The 22,287-nt window shown below is 43.2% G+C and overlaps 1 protein-coding gene across 1 annotated transcript in view; it reads right to left on the minus strand.

Annotated features, from left to right (window-relative positions):
* RAB14 (RAB14, member RAS oncogene family) overlaps positions 1-22,287 on the minus strand; it is a 36,023-nt gene that overhangs the window by 9,820 nt on the left and 3,916 nt on the right. Inside the window, exon 2 of the mRNA XM_083721908.1 lies at positions 2,420-2,478. Coding sequence (XP_083578034.1) covers positions 2,420-2,471 — 52 coding nt within the window. The 5' untranslated portion in view covers positions 2,472-2,478. The remainder of the gene's footprint in view (positions 1-2,419; positions 2,479-22,287) is intronic.

The following is a 22,287-nucleotide window of genomic DNA, read 5'->3' on the forward strand; positions in this document are numbered from 1 at the left end:
AGGAAAGTCAAGAGAAATGGGTGGGTAAGGAAGGAGGAGGAGGAAGAGGAGGCGGCAAGGAGGAAGACACTGCTCCACAAGGTGGGTCCTCATAGTCGCTGTGTAATGCAGCGGCAATAACGGAGCAGTAGCTTGCTGATCTCCAGGTGCTCAGTGAACAGGCTAGCTGCTCTCATACATAAGTTATGAAAGTAGCAAGCCTGTTCGCCACAGCCATCCAGAAAAGGGTGGCACTTGGAAGAGGACGAAGAGAAGCCCCTGCCTGGCGGCCACTTTACACAGCAACTATGGCAACCCCACCATGTAAAAAGCAGCAGCAGGGCAGTGGCTGTGGCTGTGACTCTTCAAAACCACTTCTCTCAAGTGCCATCCAAGGCAGGTGCTGTACCTCACATTATTGAAGGGCCAGCTCTGTGTTCTACAGTCTACTGGTGAATAATCTCTGTGCACCAGTTGCTTGTAACACTTCACGAGTAAGAATTATAAAAGTAAATTTTTAAAAAATGAAACTGAAAGCACTGCTACAGCACTGCAACAGCCAGCACTAGAACTACTAACCTCAGCATCTAGGGCAAATGTTTCTCCCCTCCATTCTTTCCACGTTTTATAAGACAGAGGATGTTTTTTATTATCCTGCACTTCCTCCAAAGAGTTCAAGGTTATGAACACTCATCCATTTTCATCCTGACTGCCACTCTGCAGTCAGAGTCGAGTGGAAGAGGGAGAAACCCAGAGTCACACAGAGAGCTTACAATCAGGCAGGGAGCTGAACCTAGGCCTCTCCCAAGTCTAAGACTGGCTTGTTAAACATTAATACAAGATCAGCTACTTTAAGAATAGCAGCAAGTAGTCCAACAACTAGTACACAGACACTTTAGTTCTCCCTCACTCAGAAGTAACCTAAGCCATGTCTAGCATGAGGAATGCGCAAAATATTTAAGGTTTGGTGTAAACAGCACATAAGCCATGTTGCAAGTTTCGAGCCCAATGACATATACAATGTCAACTATAAACTCTCCCCTGCTTTATACCACCATATGACTATTTGTAGGCCAGTGGGTCATTGTGTGCCAAGCACTGAGCAAATCACAGCACAACAGCCGCCGCAACTAAATGAAGGGAAATGGCCTGGAGCAACCATCTCAGTCTCCACTTCATGACTATCAAGCATGAAGTTTTACAGGTGCTTTTACAGGTGCACAGTGAGAAAAAGCTTTGTGCAACAGGAATTCCTTGCCCAACATGGCATATCCCCAAATGAAGTTTACAGTGAGCTTTGCAGAGGCTGCATTGCCAGCAGTCCTGCTTCTGCAGGCTAAGCCCCTCAGAGCAGTTTAAAACAACCAACCACAGCCATGAACTTAGTATTGCTTAACTCTGTATCTTTGAAGGCGGCTGTCATTAACTGAAATACACTGGGCAGTTCATAGTTAACTGGTTGCCAGCTAATTTCAGGGCCCAATTCAAGGTGCTCACATTGGTGTTTAAATGACTTAGGCCGCAAACGCCTGAAAGACCAACCCCTTTCCTCTAGAACCTCTTGGGTGTTAAGCTAGCAAGAGGGCCTTCTTGGTAGCTCTACCACCCTCAGAAAGTGTGGGGAGTAGTGGCCCAGGGCAGGCTTTTTCTGTGACTGCCCCTAAATTGAGGAATTTCCTCCAAGTAAAAGCACATCCAGCACCATCATGATACAGGTTCTGCCATATGCTGGCAGTCTTTACCCTGGCGTTTGACATCAGATATATTTTTAGGAATTGTCCTATTTTTCTAATTCAAAATTGTTTTAACCAATTTTAATAATCTATTTTTACATTGTTGTAACCCGCCCTGATGGTGAAGGATCAGTAAGAAATCAAATCAATAATAGCAATATATGTATTATCATTGTCTCTTGTCCTGGAATCCAATGCAGGTTGGAAATTTTATTCACAAATGCTTTGTTTCACAAGGACTATCATTTGATTTCCACCGCCCACCCCGTGAAGCTGAGACTTTGTTCTTCCTTCAATCAGCAAGACAGTGATACCAAGAGCAAATCAACAATTCAAAGCAATTTTTAAAGGAAATACAAAGGTAATAAAAATTTCAACAATCCAGTAAGTATTACAACAGATATTTCAAAGTAAAAAATACAAAATTCATGCAAGGGGGACAATTTTTAAAGCAACAAAAGAAGACTGAGCTGCTTCCATTTTTAAGCAAAGGTTGCAAACTACAGTTTTCTTATCTGTAGTTCTAAACAGATATAGCACTTCTTTTCATACTGCCTCCTTAGTTGCTCTTTTGGAAAGGAAGTACATAGAGATTACTGGCCTATCAGAACACCAAAGCATAACAGCAGTTCAACCCTCTAACAAAAACTTACCCACCAAGTAAAACAAATGATACATACAAAGACCTGGTTTATATTTATACTTACCAATAATGATGTACTTAAAGATGTAGGAATAGTTGTAAGGTGCAGTTGCCATGGTGGCACTAGAAAAAAAAAGAGAGAGGATGTTATCACACACTACACCAGTGGTTCCCAATTAGCTAATTACTGAGGACCCTCTATTTTTCAAAAGTCAAGCCACAGACAATCTACTTTTAAAGATTTTGATAACTCTATGGTAGTTACCTCTGCAAAGCAGTGTTTTGAACAAAATGTGGGGTAGCCCCTAATAAGTAAAAGATTTCAGGAATACTAAAAAAACAGACTAGGGCCAAGCAATGTCTGGTTTTTATTATCATTATATATCAGCAGATAACATCACAATATTCCGAAATATCACAATGTCTGAAATTGGAGATCAGGCACAGGGATGAGAGAAGGAGAAGTCATGGGGATCGGGTGGTAGAGCTCGGGAATAGCAGCTTTTCAACACTGTGGTGTATCGCCAGCCAAACATCACAGTTTGGCGATACACCACAACGCTGAAAAAACAATATGCATTAGCCTCTACCTGCAAGACATCGGGTGAAACTTCCTCAGCTCTCACCTCAAGAGCTGAGGCAGTTTCACCCAGGCTCATGGTCTGGAACAATGCAGCTTGTTTGCGCTGCTCAGCCGGGGGGAGGGAATGCCCCCCCAGCTGAGACAGCACTGGAGCTTCGGGGCTCCTTTAACTTCTCACTGCAGAGAACGGCAACTGTGCTCCCCTCAGCTGAGCAGTTTCACAGAGCTGCCAACTTGGGGGCGGGCTGGGGGCTCCTTAAATGCGTGACTGAGACAAGGGCAGCTGAACATTCCTCAGTCTAGCAGTTTAAAGATGCAGAGGGAGGAACAAGCTGTATTGGTGCCTCACGAATACAGCTTTGTTTCACCCTCTCCATCATATGAGTGGGATGGCGGGTTCACTCAGCGATCTATTGCTGGTAAAACCGCTGCTGCTCCTAAGTCCCTCTGCTAGCAGCGCCTCCTGGAGGAAGGAACCCTCCAGCGGATGCTGCTAGCAGAGGGACTCAGGAGCAGCAGCAGTTTCAGCAGCGATATACCATTGAGTAAAGCCAACATCGCAGTCTGCTCCTCATACCGGTCCTGGGTAAGGCACAATGACTTTTGCCACAGAGCCAGGCTCTGATGAAGGAGCCTGCAGTGGGGTGCCTGTTTGCACTCCCTCTCAACATTGTGCCTGGAACCAAGGACTCCACAGATCCCCCACACTGCATCTCTGTGATCAGCTGCCCTGTGTTCCCTCAGCATGGGGGAAGGCAGCTCATATCAGCAGCGTTATCGGCTGAGACCCTCGTGTAATATGGGCAGTGCCTTGAAATCAGTTGCTCTGCTCTCCCTTGTGCAAGAAGCGATATATTGCTGTGTATTGCCAGATCAAAATCACTACTGCAGTGTGATTTCAAAACAGATTTTGGTCAATATATTGCAAAATCACACAGTGGTAAAACAGACCATAAAATTTGTGATATTACCATGCAAAAATGACAAAAAAATTAGTTGGGGGAGAGGCAAGGGATATGGCCGCGGACCCCTTGGATGTATTCCGCAGACCACCAGGGGTCCCCGGACCCCTAATTGGGAACCACTGCACTAAGCCATTACCACCAATTCCCAAATTACAGTGGTACCTCGGGTTAAGTACTTAATTTGTTCCGAAGGTCTGTTCTTAACCTTAAACTGTTCTTAACCTGAAGGAACACTTTAGCTAATGGGGCCTCCAGCTGCCGCTGCACCGCCAGAGCACAATTTCTGTTCTCATCCTGAAGCGAAGTTCTTAACCCGAGGTACTATTTCTGAGTTAGCGGAGTCTGTAACATGAAGCATATGTAACCCGAGGTACCACTGTATATGTTTAATAGTGCAGCAGACTTAAGGTAAAGAACTACAAAATCTCAAGGTAACCGAATCCAGTTTCGTTCACATATGTTCCTAGACAAAGTTTCAAACACAGACTACAAGAGTTTGAACTTAAAAGTCATTTTTACTCCTAAAATGCTGAAATATTTTTCTCTGATTACCATACTCATAGCCTTCCATAAATGTTATCACAATTAGAGGAATGGGGGAATTTTGGCCATCCAGATGTCATTGGACTATAAAAGTCCCATCATTCCTGACCACTGTCAATGCAGTGTGGGGTTGATGGAACACGAAGTCCAACAACATCTATAGCATCCCAGGTCCCCCATCCCTGCTCAAATCCAGCACAAATAATCTGCAGGTGGTAGTGATGGGGAGCATATTGTTGTTGTTTAGTCATTTAGTCATGTCCAACTCTTCGTGACCCCATGGACCAGAGCACGCCAGGCACCGCCAGGCATATTAACTTCTTGCAAAACCCAAAGTTGCAAGGGACACTTGGGATCCACAGTTGTGAGGTAACCCCTTTGGGGGGAAAAACACTAACAGTACAACACTTCTTTATTCTGAACAGTTAAAGCTTCTGAACAATCAGTAACAGCCCCAGCAATACTATAGCACTCAACGCTTTGAAGACCCAGGCGGCACAGAAGGTAACAAGGACATGAGCAGTCACTCACCACAGCCTGCTAGCACCTGCCTATCAGAGACAGCATGAACAGTCACATCCAAGCTGGAATGATATTTTGCAGACAAAATGGTAGACATTTCTCTGTCACCACTGCTCCATCTTCCATTTCCAAGAAGCAACCCTCAGATCAACCTCAGTGATGGCACAGACTTCCACCACCACTGTTCTTTCCAAACAAAAGGTGTTCTGCACTGTTCTGTACATTATTTTTAAAAGAGTTGATCCACAGCATAGATGCTGCACTCTACATTTTACTCCAGTCTAGATTCTACTCTGCACATTTAGTATTTGGCCTGTATCAACTGTAGCAGCCTTGCAAATAATCCATAACATTTACTAGCTTGACTATCTAAATATCTCTACGGTAGGCACTTACAAACTACATGAGAGATCAACTTTTTCAAAAGCTTCTCACAGTCCAGCCACATGGAAGCAACTTTTAACACCACAGGCAACCAAATAAACAGCTATTTTACAAGGCACTATATCCCTTAACAGTAGCCAACTAAAAGTATAATAGCTGCCTATAGACTTTTTTAGACTGCTAACAGAGTCACACAGCTTCACTACCAAGATAGCTACAGACCTAACATAGCTGCCCCAACAAACCTTTTACTCATGGGTGGCCGAACATCTTCTGGCTTTGCTTAGCCTATTACAAACTTCTCTTCATTGAAGTATTCCCTAGTCTCCTTATAGAGAGGAAAGGAACACCTGAGAATTCATTATTTTAAACACCCGCAGAGAGGTTACTTGAATCAGAGAGCTTACTGGATGCTCTTTCTAACTGGTTCTTTTTGTAAACTGAATTTATTTATCTACTTAGCTACAAATAGCCTCTCTGTACAAAATTTATATTTAAGGATTCCTTCAAAAAGCCATAGTAGATTTTCAGGACAAACTAGACTATCCCAATGTAGCAACCAAGGAGTTGTATCCAACTAAGTACTACTACTCACTTGTCCCTCACATACAGATGGATGAGGGAACTATTTCCACAAAGAATCAAGAGCTAGCATAAATGAGATTGTAAAGTAGGCTCTACAATTTGAATCAAACAATTCTAATCAAAAGTGGTCATCTTAATACAGTGAACGGAGTTGCCAGGCACATCTTTGCAGTCCACTCTTGAACATTCTCTTCAGCCTGAAATGACACTTCAGTGTAAAACAGATTTGCCCCATGACCAGCCACCCTGTGAAATTTAATGTAATCTTTTTTTACATAATGCATGTAGTGAGCAAGAAGAGAAATGCTGGTGCTTCTGAAACATCAATGTACCCCACATACATCATTGCTTAAATAGATGATCTGAAATCCAGGAGAGGTAGAAAATAAAAACCAAGCCAGATTCCCTAAGTGAGATTCTTCCTATACAAGGAATTTTACTGCCCATTTTATACTGCACTTATTTATAATTGCAGGTCTAACTGTGCTTCTACCAAGAGTGAAGAGTGAAGCTACACAACTCATGCAGGGTACCAGAACAGCTTGCAAATCTCACATCTATTCTGTAATGAAATCAGATCACAATAGCTGCTCTTGGGAAGCAGGGCTGTGTGTCTTGGTGTTTGATAGCTTAAAAGAGCCAACCAGGAATGCCTGGGAAATTGTTGGTGGCCACTTCTTACATTTTAGGAAGTCCACACCATAGTTTTCAAATGAAAACTATTGCAGATCCCTAAAAAGACAGCCTCATTGCTAGAGAAGCACAAGTTCAACCAGCCTTGATACTATAGCCCTTGATACTGATTGAAGAGAAACATCAAACTGCATCCCACCTTCATGTGACTCACAAATAGCAACAGTTCATTAACTAATAAGGAGATCTGCATACCTGTACAGTGGTACCTCAGGTTAAGAACTTAATTCATTCCAGAGGTCCGTACTTAACCTGAAACTGTTCTTAACCTGAAGCACCACTTTAGCTAATGGGGTCTCCTGCTGCCGCTGCGCTGACAACATGCGATTTCTGTTCTCATCCTGAAGCAAAGTTCTTAACCCGAGGTAATATTTCTGGGTTAGCGGAGTCTGTAACCTGAACCGTATGTAACCCGAGGTACCACTGTACATTGGTGTGAACAGAGGCAAACCCCGTAATTGCCATTTACTTTTCCCCACTACAAATCTGAGAAAGCAGATAGTGCATGCAGTTTGTAGTAATATGTAATGTTTGTGTGTAAGTGTGGATCACCCGTTTCTCCAGGCTGCTTCTCTCCTGGGCCACTTAAAGCTCAGGAACTTGAGATGCTTCACAGGGCTGCATCCTCCCTGTCCATAACTCCAGCAAAAGCCATCAGATTTCCTTTGTTGCCTTAATTATCTTTGCCAATCATGTTTCCCTTGGCTAGCTACAGCCATTGTTGCAAGCCTTCAAGCTAAGTATTTGTTGGGTGTTGCTTTGTGTCATCTTGGGAAGGAGAATATACAATTCTATTTTATAAAATACAAGGACTCAAATGGGTGGCATCCAACTAAGTTCTATGCAGAGACCTATTGAAATTAATGGACTTGAGTCAGTCTTCTTGATTAATTTGAGAGGGGCTACTCTAACAATGTATGCTAACACTAGACCCAATACAAATATTGAGGTTTTGGACCAAGAGTGCAAATCAAAGGCATAGTTGAAACTACATTCTAATGAAATCTAAGGGTTGAACTTTAAACGCATGTGATTAGCACAGGATTATACAACAGGTCACCTTATGCTTTCATTCCTTATTGATATAGCGTACGCAGAACTGGTAAAGATACCTAGCCTCTAGGAGTCTGCGCCAAGCTTCCAAATGCCTAAGATTTCTCTCTAGGCCTGCTCCAACAATAATTCAGAGCACCACAAATATTTAACAAGTGTAAGCTTTCAACAGCCACTGACCTAGTCACCTGTATGAATACAGCATGACTCAGGTGACCATGTGGGGATGCTACATCAAAGTTGGGTTTATTTACCTATTTATTTTATAAAGTGCTTTGAAGTTTCATTGCAATCAAGCAGTATACAAGTATTATGAAATAAATACATATTTTAGGCCACAACTATACTTATTGTGTTTCTAAGCTTACTGTCTATCCACTGTGGAACTTAAAAGAGCAGAGTTCCCAGGCAGTCTCCCACCCAGGCACTGACCCAGAAGTACCAGGTTTCTGGAAGGTAGCTGGAACAAATTCCTTTATCTAGCCAGAGTAGGAGGGAAAATTGAGTACTTTCTATTTTTACAGATTTGCTTGCCAAATAAGAGGACATCCCATGTTGGGACAAGTAATGTGAGGAAAAGCAACTGCTAGAGATAATTCCAAAAGTAAGCTATTGTCTACTTTCTTCACATCATCTACAAGACATCTCCAAGTTGTAGAAAAGCACTTCTCACCCACAGAGTTAAGTGGGAAGCTAAGATTCTCCACAGCTTTGATTCAAATTTATTAATTATGACACAAGCCAAATGCATGAAAGCTTTTTTCCCAATGTAATGCTTCCATTGTTTCATAGAATCAAAGAATTGTAGAGCTGGAAGGTACCCTGAGGATCATCTAGTCCAATCCCCTGCAATGTAGGAATATGCAATCCATATGGGGATTGAACCTGCAACCTTGGTGTTATCAGCGCCACACTCTAACCAACTGAGCCATCCAGGCTATATTATGCCTGGATATGATGGAGGGCAACAGAGCAGGCAAGGGGCAAAGAATGGAACAGCACAGCTCAGGGGAACTGGGGAAGAAGCTCATGGGAGGGTCAACAGACAGAAGGATTGGGAGTGTAGTTCAGAAGGTCCCATGTTCAATCTCTGGCAGCATCTCCACTTAAAACTGGGGTTGCCAACCTGGTGCCCATGAAGACCTTTGTTGGGGGCTCCAGGCTTGGAGCTTTCATTAAAAAAAAAGCACCTAACCCACTTAGAAAGTTATAAAACAAAATGTGCAGGCATCCTTCTAATACAGTGGTGCCTCGCAAGACGAAATTAATTCGTTCCGCAAGTCTTTTCGTCTAGCGAGTTTTTTGTCTTGCGAAGCACGGTTTCCCATAGGAATGCATTAAAAATCAATTAATGCGTTCCTATGGAAACCCCCTTTAGACCAGGTCCGGGGACAGTCTGTCCGGGGACAGTCCTGGACCTCTTCTGAAGGCGGGCGGGGGGCAAAAGTCTTTGCTCCCCCCCGCCTGCCTTCAAAAGCCATCCGGGATAGCGGGAAGTGCTTCCCTGCTATCCCGGACTGCTTTTAAAATGCTGGCGGTGGGGAGCAAAGCCTTTCGGCCCCCGCCGGCCTTCCTGGACCTCTTCTGAAGGCCGGAGGGGGGGGGAGGCTTTGCTCCCCACCGCTAGCATTTAAAAGAGGTCCCCGGAGATTTCCCTATGGGCTTTCTTCTTGCGAAGCAAGCCCATAGGGAAATTCGTTTTGCGAAGCACCTCCAAAACGGAAAACCCTTTCGTCTAGCGGGTTTTTCGTCTTGCGAGGCGTTCGTCTTGCGGGGCACCACTGTAAATTTATGTGAAATGAGCCAGCCTGGCTGTTCCCACTTGTCAGTGATTTTAGCCAATGAGTGAAATCAGAGAAGGCTGGTGAAGAACAGGAATTATCCTGCCCAGGGACAGTGGAGTTTAAGTTTATAGTGCATCCTATATCCCCATCTTCAATGTATTAAAAAATCCTATCTTATAATGAGCAAGGAAATACTAGTCCATAGAGAGCTCAAATAGTGATATTTTAAAGCTTACAGCATATCGTCCACAAGATTCCTTGCAGAAGTTACCATATTCACCAACACCTTTATTTCAAAAAGCTACTTCAGCTTTGTTAACTCGTTCTTCCTCCAGCACACAATGTCATGAGAGCTTTTCCCACAGTGAACACACCCAGATACTGCAGACTTTCCAACTGCACCTACCTGCCAGGCCTCCTGGTAAAACAGTAGCAGAGCAGACCAGGAAGAGAACTCAGAAAACCTAAGAGGTGAACTGATGAAAGCATGGATTATATTTTCAAGGCTCAATTCCACTATTTTTACTACCAACTTTCCCTGTGAGAAGTATTCTGAAAGACTTTCATTCAAGACCATGAAACTGAAACCATGCTTGAGCATCAAGAGCATTTACCCAAAACTTAATAAAGGACTTAATAAAGGCTGCACAAGTTAGTGACTAATTGCTATGACTATGACAAATGCAAAGTGTTTAGAATTAAGGCTAGGATAGGACAGCCAGATTCCAAACCTCTGGAAGAACAGATGTTTTTCAAGGTGCCTTTTGCCTAGAAAAAGTGCAAACCTTTCAATGCAAGTCTATCCTGCAATGCAACCTACCTATATATACTGCAAGGATTCATTCAGGTCTCCTGCTGCCTCTCTTGTCTCTGAAAAGCCACCCAGAGCTTGCAAGTGCAGGCTGTATCCAGACAGTTTTCTGACATGAAAGGGATCCCAAAGTTCATCTTGTCCAACCTCCTGCAATGCAGGAATCCTGCCCAGTTGCCCCTGCCTAGGCTTGAACCACCAACCTTCTGGTTAACAGCCAGAAACAGGGCAGAAATTTTTTTTTGCTTAAACTGCTCTAAAGAACCATGCCCATTGATACTATGGTGCACAATCTTTTACCCTTCAAATGCTTCAATATATATGTTCAATAGTAGCCATTAGCAGTTCCTTAACATGTTTAAAATAATTTTGAATGTTTAGATACTTGCCATCTCAAAGCCACCAAGTCAGGGATGAGGAACCTCAGGTCCACCCCCATTGTTCTGCACGACACTGAGGTCCAGTGCCGAGGGCCTTTTGGCGGGTCCCTCGCTGCAAGATGCAAAGTTACAGGGAACCAGGCAGAGGGCCTTCTCGGTAGTGGCGCCTGCCCTGTGGAACACCCTCCCATCAGATGTCAAACAAATAAACAATTATCTGACTTTCAGAAGACATCGGAAGGCAGCCCTGTTTAGCGAAGCTTTTAATATTTGATGAATTATTGTATTTTAATATTTTGCTGGAAGTCGCCAAGTGTAGTTGGGGAAACCCAGCCAGATGGGCAGGATATAAATAACAATGTTGTTGTTGTTGTTGTTGTTGTTGTTGTTGTTGTTGTTGTTGTTGTTAAATGCAGTCCTCTAGTCCAGGCATGTCCAACAGGTAGATTGTGATCTACTGGTAGATCACTGGACGTCTGTGGTAGATCACTGGCTTCCCCCAAAGAAGCTGAACAACTGTGGCTCCCCTTAAAAAAGCTCAAAATTTTACCTCCTCCCTGAAAAAACTCAGCAACTTTGACCCAACCCAAAAAAATGGGGTAGATCACTGCCAGTTTTTAACTCTGTGAGTAGATTGCAGTCTCTTGGGAGTTGGCCACCCCTGGATCTAGTCTCTCTACCTGGCCACACTCCCTCCCAGCCACACCCACTTTCCCAAGACAACATCCTTCACTGCTCCCTGTTTGCTGCACTCTCCTTGAGTATTTTTGCCCCAGTGGAGTGTGTCTCTGAACTCTGATCAGGCCTTTTCCTTGCCTGAATGAAGGATAGAGAGGGAGTGACAATGTGAACTAGCCTTCTGTACAAAAGTAAAATTTACATTTGTTGCTCTGCCTACCTCTACCTCTGGCCCCACCTGCCACTGACATTTGGCCTCTGGAAAGTTGCCCAGAAGGGAATGTGGACCTTTGTCTGAAATGCATATAAAATATACTATCTATCGTATACAAAGTAAGTCAGTTTTTCTATAATGTTGAATTAACAAAACATTGCCCCAGGGCTAGGATTACCATACTGAACACTAGGTTAAGGTTGTTTGAAAACAAGACCAAGTCCACTAAGTACCGTATTTTCCCCTCTATAACACGCAGATTTTTTCTCCTAAAAAGGAAGGGGAAATGTCTGTGCGTGTTATAGAGCGAATGTGTGGTCCCTGGAGCCGAAAAATCAGGCAAAAATCAAATCGCGCTTCATGGAGAAGGGAAACCTGAAAAGAGGAAGCGGCTGCTTTCCTGCATTCTGCCTCAGGGTCTTACTGCCCACCCTTCTCTGTTTCGTTGCTGTGTTTGCTGAAACAGAACAAAGAGCAGGGAAAGCCCCTCCCCTCCAGGCAAGCAGAGGGGAAAGCAGAAAAGCCTCTCTGTGCTCCGGTGCTGCTGGGGGAGAGGGACAGAGAGGAGGGAGGGAGGGAGGGAGGGAGGGAGGGAGGGAGGGAGAGGGAGAGGGAGAGGGAGAGGGAGAGGGAGAGAGCGCGCGCGCGATATGGCTGGCTTGGGTGGGGAAAAACTTTTGCCTTTCTTTCCTCCCTCCCGTTAAATCCCTCTCCTGCATTCTTAGCCAGCTGCTTCTCTGCACACCCCTCTCATGTCCCTTCTTTGTTTTTCCTTCGCTCCCCACTTAAAATGTGGTTACAAAGCATGGATCCACAGGAATTCTCAGGATTTTTGCATTGGGTCACCCCAAATTCACCATCAGATCACATGTCTGTGGCCACAGCATGAAGCACAAAAATGATACATCCACTGTTTCATCAGAATGTTTTTTCCCTTGTTTTCCTCCTCTAAAAACGATGTGCGTGTTATGGTCAGGTGCGTGTTATAGAGCGAAAAATACGGCATTTAAACTGTAGTGGGTGCTTTGTATGCAAATAGCTACACTCCACTCTTGGGCCAACTGAGCTACCCTCAAATATACAATCCCATTTTATGACAACATAAAATGAAATACCTATTTTAGAACATAAGCAAATCTGCCACCTTAATAAGGCACTTCAGAGATTTAGGATCAGATAAGCCTGCTAAAGAATATGTTGACACCAGGGATTAGTTGCTGACCAGCTATGCAGAGTGCCCAAGGGAGTTTAAGTGCTGTGCCACACACACACACACACACACACACACACACACACACACAGCATTTAGCTTAGCAGAAATAGTCCAATTTGCATATATCTATTTTATGCTACTGCTACTATTTCACAGGGAAGAACAAATAACAATGCTTGGTCATAAGCTCATCTCCCCTGTAGGGGGGGGGGGTCAAAGGTAGAACTAGTAATACACTACGTTCTGTGTCCAACAGAAGGCAAGAGTCTTCCTCTGGACCACTGGTAACCTTGCTCTGGCCCAGCTTTCTGACACTGATAGGATGGTCAAGCTAGGCACTTTTTAGAAAGAATCTTATTTTTTTCTTTAAAAAGGCAAAACTGAGATGACATGGGTGCACATTTCTCCAGTACACTCAGTGTAGACTCCACGCAGCAAAATTCCATTCCTCTTTTTTTGCATGCACTAATGACTACTTCTCCATTTCTGCTGGGACTGGATGGCTGATCCAACATTTAGGCTACATTTCCTAGCATATTCCTTTCTGCAGAGGATCTTGAGGTGCCTAATCACCCTCCACATACCACTTTCTGCATTCTCTGAGGATTCCTTACAACTATTAATCCCCTATCCCTCCAACAGAGTAAGAGACAGCCTTGCCTAAGGCCACCTGCTGAGTTTATGGCTGGTCTGGGAACTTCCTATCTTCTATCTCATGCTCTCAAGCCATGGTGCTACATCAGCCCAGGGAAATAGGAATTCAGAACAAATTAATATCTACCTCACATTATGCTCCCATACACATAGCTCATCTTTTCCCAGTCCCTTTACATAACATTCATTTTTAGAAATTAAGAGAGTAAAGTATGGGTAACGGAAGTAAGAAAGCTGACCAGAACATCTCCAGTTTGCTGCCCTTCCCCCTTCCCTACTTCTGGTTTCTAGATCCCCATGTTTTATTCAGTTTCTCTCTGCTGGAGAGCACTAGCTCCAAGTGAAACTCAGTTTGATACCTGCAGCAGAAACAATAGCTGTGTTCAAACCTGAAAACAGGATTTTGAATTAGACCTGAATGAATTCCATAAAGAGGGCTTCTTGCAATCCTATTGTGTTCAGCTTAAAAAGCATTTAGAAATCCTTGGAGAAAAAGGTGCTTTAAAAAAATACACTAAACTTGGGCTCTTATTTCAGAATCACTTTTGAGTCTGCAAGTATTCTGCAAGTATTCTGTCCCAAACTCCCCCAGAATAGTTCAGTCGTGTTTCTACTATTGCTTTTCCATAGTCTACATCTCCAGGTCTATGCTTCACTTCAATGCTAGTGACTACATGCTAGTAATACTTGGTTCATCCACTACCAAGAATAGCAGGAGCTGTAATTAGAGGAATGATGTCTGAATGATGTGGTGCGCTTTTCAGCAATATCTAGTAGATCTGGGTGATGTATTGATACATTGCTTGAAACCGGCTTGAAGTTAAAATCACAAGAGCAATTTCAGAATTTCCAACCAGGCAAAGTATCATGAATCCCTGGGCCTGCTCGCAGCCAGCATAGTGCACTTCAATCAGGGTGCATGATGCTCACCCACTCCCTCCAACCCTCCCTTTGCAGTCCTGCCACCTACCTCGGGAGTGGCGCTTTCCTGCCAGCCAGCCCCTTCGTTTATTTCTCTGGCTGTATGAGTGGTAGCAAGCTGCCTACTCCCTCCATTCCTTCTCATGCCATGCAGAATGGTGGCTTCCAGTAGCCACCACTTGTACAGCAAGAGGATATTGTCAGGGCAAGCCACAGCTAGCAGTTCCAGGGAGGCTGGCGGCTTCACACTGCCATGGCATGTGGTGCCTCAGCTGATGTGCACTGCCTTAGGCAGTACCACCCACCTGCCCTTGCCAGGAAGAAGATAATGCACACAGTGATGCTAATTATCTCCATGACCAGCAACTGCCTTCTTCCTCCCCACCTCCTTTCCAACATCATAATATACCACCATATCACAAAGTTTGGCTGGCGATCTATTACAATGTTGGAAAGCAGGTATCGTCCAGCTCTCGTATTTAGTTTAAATGCTACACTAAACATGATTTTATGAGCAGCCAATAGCACTTTTGACTTTTCTTTAGACAAATCCTCTCCCAATCTATCCCATGAAACCGACAGCACCGACTGCCTGAGAAAGAATAATGCTTATCAGGGGCTTTTGCTTTCATCCCTATGCTCATCACAGCCTTCACCAACCAGACACCCTTCAGACATTTTGAACTACAACTCCCATCAGCTCCAGCCAGCACATACTAGGTGGGTTTGATGTTAGTTCAGCTCTAAACAGCTGGCCAGTGCCAGGCTGGCTTATCAGCGCCAATCATCTACTCAGAAATAATTAAGGCCTCCATCAAGGCAGCCACTACCACCAGGTCTGAAACAGCATAAGCTACTTACAAGTAGTCAAAATGAATGGGTAGGATTTTTGCCAACATGGAAGCAATGCTTAATATAGCCCTATATTCTATGTAAGAGTGTTGCTACATGCTAGTGGAGCACAGGACAATGGTAATTAGGGTTACCTCAATGTTGTGATTTTACCATCTCTCTCCCCTCAAAGAAAGGAAATTTAGGTATGTAGCACTTGGGCAGCTAGTTTCAAGGCTCATGTTGCCACGGAGACCATAAGGGCAGTGTTAGAAACTGGGATAGGAAAGCTAGGTGTCATGTGACTCCTGAGACCTATGTTGTGGGCACGAAAACAAAATGTCTATGCACCTTTTTTCTTTTCTTTTTGCTGCCATGATACCAGACCAGGTGATTTGCTCAGCAGTGTGGCAGACAGGCAGACAGACAGACAGACAGACAGACAGTCAGTCAGTCAGAGAGACTGATCAAATCAGGTGGTCTGTGGAGTAGTGTGGAAATCAATGAGGTGCAACAGGGAATTTTAGGCACAGAGATCACCTCTGGAACTCCATGCCACAGGGGAGCACAAGACTAACTGAGCTTAGGCAGGGAGCAGACAGCCTCCAAGGGGAAGGCAGCTCCCAACCAACAAAGCTCACAACAGATGCTGAGCCAGAGCAGCACCCTTAATTCTGCCCCCCAAATGTTACTCTGTTGCCTCCCCACAGCTCAAATATGAGGTTAGAGGGACCACTGAACAAGGGTTTAAAGAGCTATTTCAACCCATCTGCCCCCAACCCTTTAACTCCTGCATAAATGTTAGATGGCCTTTGGCCAGATCCAGCCATGATTTTCTTAGTTTTTTACTGAAAGGGGCCAGCGAAAATGTAATTAATGTAAAGGAAACATAAGGAGCTGCCCGAGTTCATACCACTGATCGATCAATCCCAGTATCGTCTGCATAGGCTGGCAGCAGCTCTTCAGGGTTTCAGGAAGGGGACCTTCCCTGCCCCCAACCTGGAAACGCCACTGGGGATTGAACCTTGGACCTTTTGCATGCAAAGCAGATGCTCTGCTGCTGAACCAATGCAGCAGCAAGAAGAAGAACCACTATGCATTCCAGATTCAGAGTGGGGGACCATTAACCCAGCAGCATCAAGGCCTGGAAAAGGGGCTTCTCTCTCGCACACACACACTAGTCAATATCACATGATTGCAGGCTCAAAAGCAGCTACCACCCCAGTAGCTCCCCACAGAAATCAAGTCGATCAGCCCATAGAAAACTCTGATTATGGGAAGAGGAGGAACATGGAATCTGGAATCTAAGTTGGGGGGGGAGCTCTCAAAATGCAACCCATCACTCCTCAGCTATGATGTACTACAAGCATTAAATGCCACACCTGCCCACCCCCCGTTTTCCTATAAAGACAGCAGTAGGCTGTGTATGCTCAAAAGACTCTTTTTGGGGTGGGGCAGGGGAGAAGAGAATACAGTGGTACCTCAGGTTACAGACGCTTCAGGTTACAGACTCCGCTAACCCATAAATAGTACCTCAGGTTAAGAACTTTGCTTCAGGATGAGAACAGAAATCGCGCGGGGGCTGTGGAAAGCCCCATTAGCTAGAGTGGTACCTCAGGTTAAGAACAGTTTCAGGTTAAGAATGGACCTACAGTAGGCATGGTTAGGATTAGAGCAGAGAAAAAGCACTGTGACCCTACCCTTCCCTCTATTTCTCTATCTTCCCCCCACCCTTCGCTATACCACCTGTATATTCTTTTACTGGAGAAGGGGTTGGGGTAGGGGTCCATCAAGGCTCCTTTTGGGGGAGGTAAGGGTACAATTTGGGTGGAAGAAGCCACCAAAGTCTTCACTCTCACCTAAACATGCCATCCCTTTCATTCCCCCCCCCCATAAAAAATTAGCCACAACTGTGAGGGGAAGGGGGAACCCAGGCAAACTTCAATTGTCGCTAATGTTACCATGGGGAGCACATTCATGTGAGCTACAGCACTAAAAGATCTATGAGTAAGTTAAATAAGCTCTCTCCCTCCCAGTATAATGTATTGCTGAAATAAGTTTAAAATTTTCCAAGGAGAATGCAGTATCTCCTTTGCTGCAAACTGTCAAGGAAAAAAGAATGAAGTAGCAGTGTTAGAAAGCTAGGAGCTAAATGGCACCTTAAACCTAGGTTATGGGCACACCAATGGAATGTCTAGACATACTTTTTATAACAAGAATACAAAGCTGAAAATGAATGAACTGCAGCTAAAATCTTATATTCATTTTTCATATGGTCTAATCCTCATTTGAAGGCTGCAAAAAACAAAGCCATGCTTCCCCTGCCAGCCCACCTAATATTCTTAAGAGGGTCTCTTTTCCAGTCTTCAGAGTGGCTGGAAGTGGGAAGGCAGAAAAAGGTCCTCCTTTTTCTCAGAGTTTTGAATGTTGGAAGCAGGTACCAGTAATCATTTAAAATGGGATACCCTCTCATAGACATAATACTAGAATGTACAACTGCTGGATCACTTACATTGGTACATTGGTTCTCAAACTTAAGCAGTTCTGGAAGTCCGTTCCAAAAACAAGGCGTACTTTCCCATATAAAGTAATGCAAAACGGATTAATCCGTTCTTGACTCTTAAAAACAACCCCTAAAACAGCAATTTAACATGAATTTTACAATCTAACGAGACTGTTGATCCATAAAATGAAAGCAATAATCAATGTATTGTATTATAAAATAAATAAGGCTGTATTACAGATGATAAAAATTAAAATTAACTTTTTTCCTTACCTGCACTGATGATAGTCATTGTTTGGATGAGGAGCTTTTATTCATTTTGACAGTCACATACAGTGGTACCTCGCAAGACGAAATTAATTCGTTCTGCAAGTTTTTTCGTTTTGCCAATTTTTCGTCTTGCGAAGCACGGATTCCCATAGGAATGCATTGAAAATCAAACTTGGAAGACGTTTTCGTCTTGCGAAGCAAGCCCATAGGGGAATTCGTCTTGCGAAGCAACTAAAAAAACCGAAAAACTCTTTCGACTTGTGATTTTTTCGTATTACGAGGCATTCGTCTTGCGAGGTACCACTGTAATCAATTAATCAGTAGCTGAACTGGGTTCCACACAGTCACAAAAACAAATTAACCAAAAAGCCTCAAAAACAAAAATGCAAAATAAATAGCAAAAACAAACCAAACTTAATCCGTTCCGGAAGTCTGTTCAACTTCCGAAATGTTCGAAAACCAAGGCACACTTCTGAGTGGTGCAGGCGCCCCAGAAACAATAGCTAACAGCCGCATCGGACATTCAACTTCCGGAAAACATTTAAAAACCAGAACACTTACTTCCGGGTTTTTGGTGTTTGGGAACCAAGGCATTTGAGAACCAAGGTACCACTATATAGCTATGATAAACCAGCAAGAGGATGCTCTTATGTCATCCTCAATTTCTACTCAGACATTTCCCCAAGAGCAAACTTCAGCTATTAAGCACAAGATCCTGTTCCATCACCTGATTTGAATTCATCAATTTTGCACTGAAGAGCATGTGCGCTATACCACAGCGAAGTCAGTGTTTTATTGTTACACATGACAGCCTGCTGTATTTATGAATGACACCAACTGAGGCTAGCTCGTATTGGGAGTATCATATGACACTTGGTTTTGTTAACTTTTTGCAGCAGTCACTCACAAGACAAATAAACACCAACTCTGAAGATTATCAGAATAACTTGGTAGAGGAAAAATCTTCAAAAGCATCTTCTGTTCCATACATACACCTTTTTACTTCATAAAGTTTAGTTGCATTCATAAGCACTAAATCAGGAGCTCCCAAACTTGTTTCCCCCATGGACCTCTTGAATATGGCCAAGTATATTAGCAGACCATTTAATGATTTTTTATGTACATTGTAAGAATTTTAATGTGTTGTGCTAGATGCTGTATAATTTTCAATTGTTTTTTGTTGATTTTTATTTCTTATATTGCATTTTATTGTATGACAACTGAAATTCCGCAGAATTTAAATTGTAACACAAAAAATACAATATAAGAAATAACAGAAGCAATAAAAATAAAATTGAAAATCACTATGAACATTCACAGACCACCTGAATGAAGCTCATAAGCCACAATTTGGGAACATTAGCATTAATTGATCTTAGGGCCTCTATTCTGTTTCCTACATAAGATTGTCTTTTAAACAGTAGTACAAAGCAATCCTAGATAGTGGTCATCCTTTAATTACCAACATTAACACTATCCCTCTTCAGAGGAGCCACCCTCAGTTAATAGGCTAAATCAATACTTTTGTTTCCAGGTCAGTTATTAACAAATACTGCTAAACAAAGCAAATACTGACTGAATGTGTTAACAAAGGCCTCAAACATGTCCAATTTTTGATCCCAGTTAACACTACTGGGGATTCTTACCTTACCAAATAGGACTGAAACTCACTGAATTCAAGGGGATTTTACTATGACCACAGCCTAACAATGTGCAAAAACTATAGTCATGACAGTTATAATTACAGTGGTACATCTGGTTGCGAACAGGATCCGTTCTGGAGGCCCATTCGCAACATGAAAAGAGCGCAACCTGAAGTGCCGTATCTGCGCAGGTATGTGGTGCGATTTGGCCCTTGTGCGCATGCGCGAGCGGCGAAACCCAGAAGTAACCCTTTCCGGTACTTCCGGGTTGCCATGGGACATAACCTGAAAGAATGTAACATGAAGCAAACGTAACATGAGGTGTGACTGTACTGTACTGAGGAATTTTGGGGAGCATATCCATGACCTAAGGTGATTTTTAACTATTACCTGGTGCTGTATCCTTATGGCTGCTAATAAATACACAATGTCATTTATTTATTTATTTTTGGCTACTTTAGGTTGTCAGGATATAATTATTATTGCAACAGGAACAAGCTTAGGTTCCTGCACTTCCCCCTCTAGCACAGCTACAATGAATAATCTGGAAGCTTTCACTTCCATTTTATTTTAATTCAGCGCAGCTTAGCATTTGTCTCCCAAATGCAACCAGCTTAACTATGATTTTTAACAAGCCAACACCAAAACGTTGTTTATGAAACTCGCTTGTAGTTCCAACAAATCACAGTTAAGATTAACCACTGTTTAGTTTGGACTCTAAACTATGGTTAATCAAAAACGTAAGTGAAAGCTCCTCCCTCCAGCTGCAGCAAGAATGCACAAACCCTTTCACTGTTTACCATGAAATCCAAATGAAATCATTAACTCCTGGAGAAGAGAACATAAGACAGGTAAACTGCAGCCCTTCAAGACTTTGTAGGATTGCAACTCCTACTATCTTTGACAAGTGGTTTAAAAGAGCTGTGTATATTCTGAATATATATGATACACAAATCAGAGCTGTTGAAGGAAAGTGAATTAAGATTCCCACAGCATGCAAGAATGTTTTGACTGACTTACACCTCAGGAAAGAATACATTCATCTGTTGCATTCTGTTTGGCATAAGATTCTGGCAACATGTGCACACATCACAGACACTGTTCTCTTTGAGACTGTAAAACCTGTGTCCGCATTAAACCACCTTGGGAGAGGAGAGGATCATAAGTTAGATGGAGGAGATTCCTTTTGTAGAAACTAGCATGTTGGGAGAAAAGCTGGGTTCATCCTGACATTTTTCACTGGGAAAGGGAGAGAGAATAAGTGCACGTGAAGGAGCATTCCAGCATATGAACCTTCAACCTGTGTGATGGAAGTGGCATAGGACGATACATACTTTTACATTAAACTGCAGCTTAGGGTGTGGCCAATGTGTAACTCCAGAAATTTCAAGCAGCAAGTATTACTTGAAATAATGTTCCCCTGTACAGTGGTACCTCGCATTAAGACCTTAATTTGTTCTGGAGGTCTGTTCTTAACCCGAAGCACTTTAGCTAATGGGGCCTCTCGCTGCCACCGCGCTGCTGCTGCGCGATTTCTGTTCTCATCCTGAAGCAAAGTTCTTAATTCGAGGAACTATTTCTGAGTTAGCGGAGTCTGTAACCTGAAGCATATGTAACCTAAAGCGTATGTAACCCGAGATACCACTGTACTCTTAAATCAACTTGCAGCTCTATTCTTATTCAAGTCCTACCAAGCTCAATGCAGCGTTCGAAACTCCCATTGTTCCAGGCGCATTTTGCGACGAGACTTTCATGAACACGAGCAGTTTCTGAGTTCTGGGTGCAGTACTGCGCCTAAGATTTCAGATTAAAATTGCCACTGTTACTCAGAAGTAAATCCCTATCAAGTTCAATGGGGCTTCCTCCCAAGTAAAACATTTAATTTGAAATATACTAGTCAATTAGTTATGATGGTTTAAGTAGTGAATGTTAAAGTGTTATCTACCTCAGACTCTTAACAGTGATGCTTAAAATCAGAACACATTTTGGAGTGGGATCATTGAAGGACCCTTAAGTCTTAGGTTTGCGAACTGGACACTCAAGGAGGATGTCTCTGCCATCAGTTATATAGGCATTTAATATGCTTTAATTGTGGTGCCAAGAAGAAAAAGAAGAAGAGTTTGGATTTGATATCCCACTTTATCACAACCCGAAGGAGTCTCAAAGTGGCTAACATTCTCCTTTCCCTCCCTCCCCCCAACAAACACTCTGTGAGGTGAGTGGGGCTGAGAGACTTCAAAGAAGTGTGACTAGCCCAAGGTCACCCAGCAGCTGCATGTGGAGGAGCAGAAAGGCAATCCCGGTTCCCCAGATTACGAGTCCATCGCTCTTAACCACTACACCACACTGGCTCTTCATATAAGATATATTTATATGAAGGAAAGGGGGTACAGAGAGAATCCAGGGTTTGTCTGCAGAGTGGAAGGAAAGGAGGACCTTTTCTGCTTCCCCACTTCTAGCCACTCATTCATTTTTAGCTTTGTATTCTTGTTATATAAAAAGTATGCCTAGGCATTCTGTTGTTGCACCCATAATCTAGGTTTTAGGTGCCATTTAGTTCCTAGCTTTCATATCTCAGTTTCTAACACTGGATCAATGTAATTTATTCCCAATTGTGCTTTAAAAAGCAGTTTTAGATAAGAACTCTGTATAAAAGCATGACCGTTGCATAAGTATGCCTGTAGTAACAGCACCACTGTCCT

Source organism: Podarcis gaigeae (assembly GCF_964106915.1).
Source record: "Podarcis gaigeae genome assembly, chromosome: Z".
Classification (NCBI taxonomy): Eukaryota; Metazoa; Chordata; class Lepidosauria; order Squamata; family Lacertidae; genus Podarcis; species Podarcis gaigeae.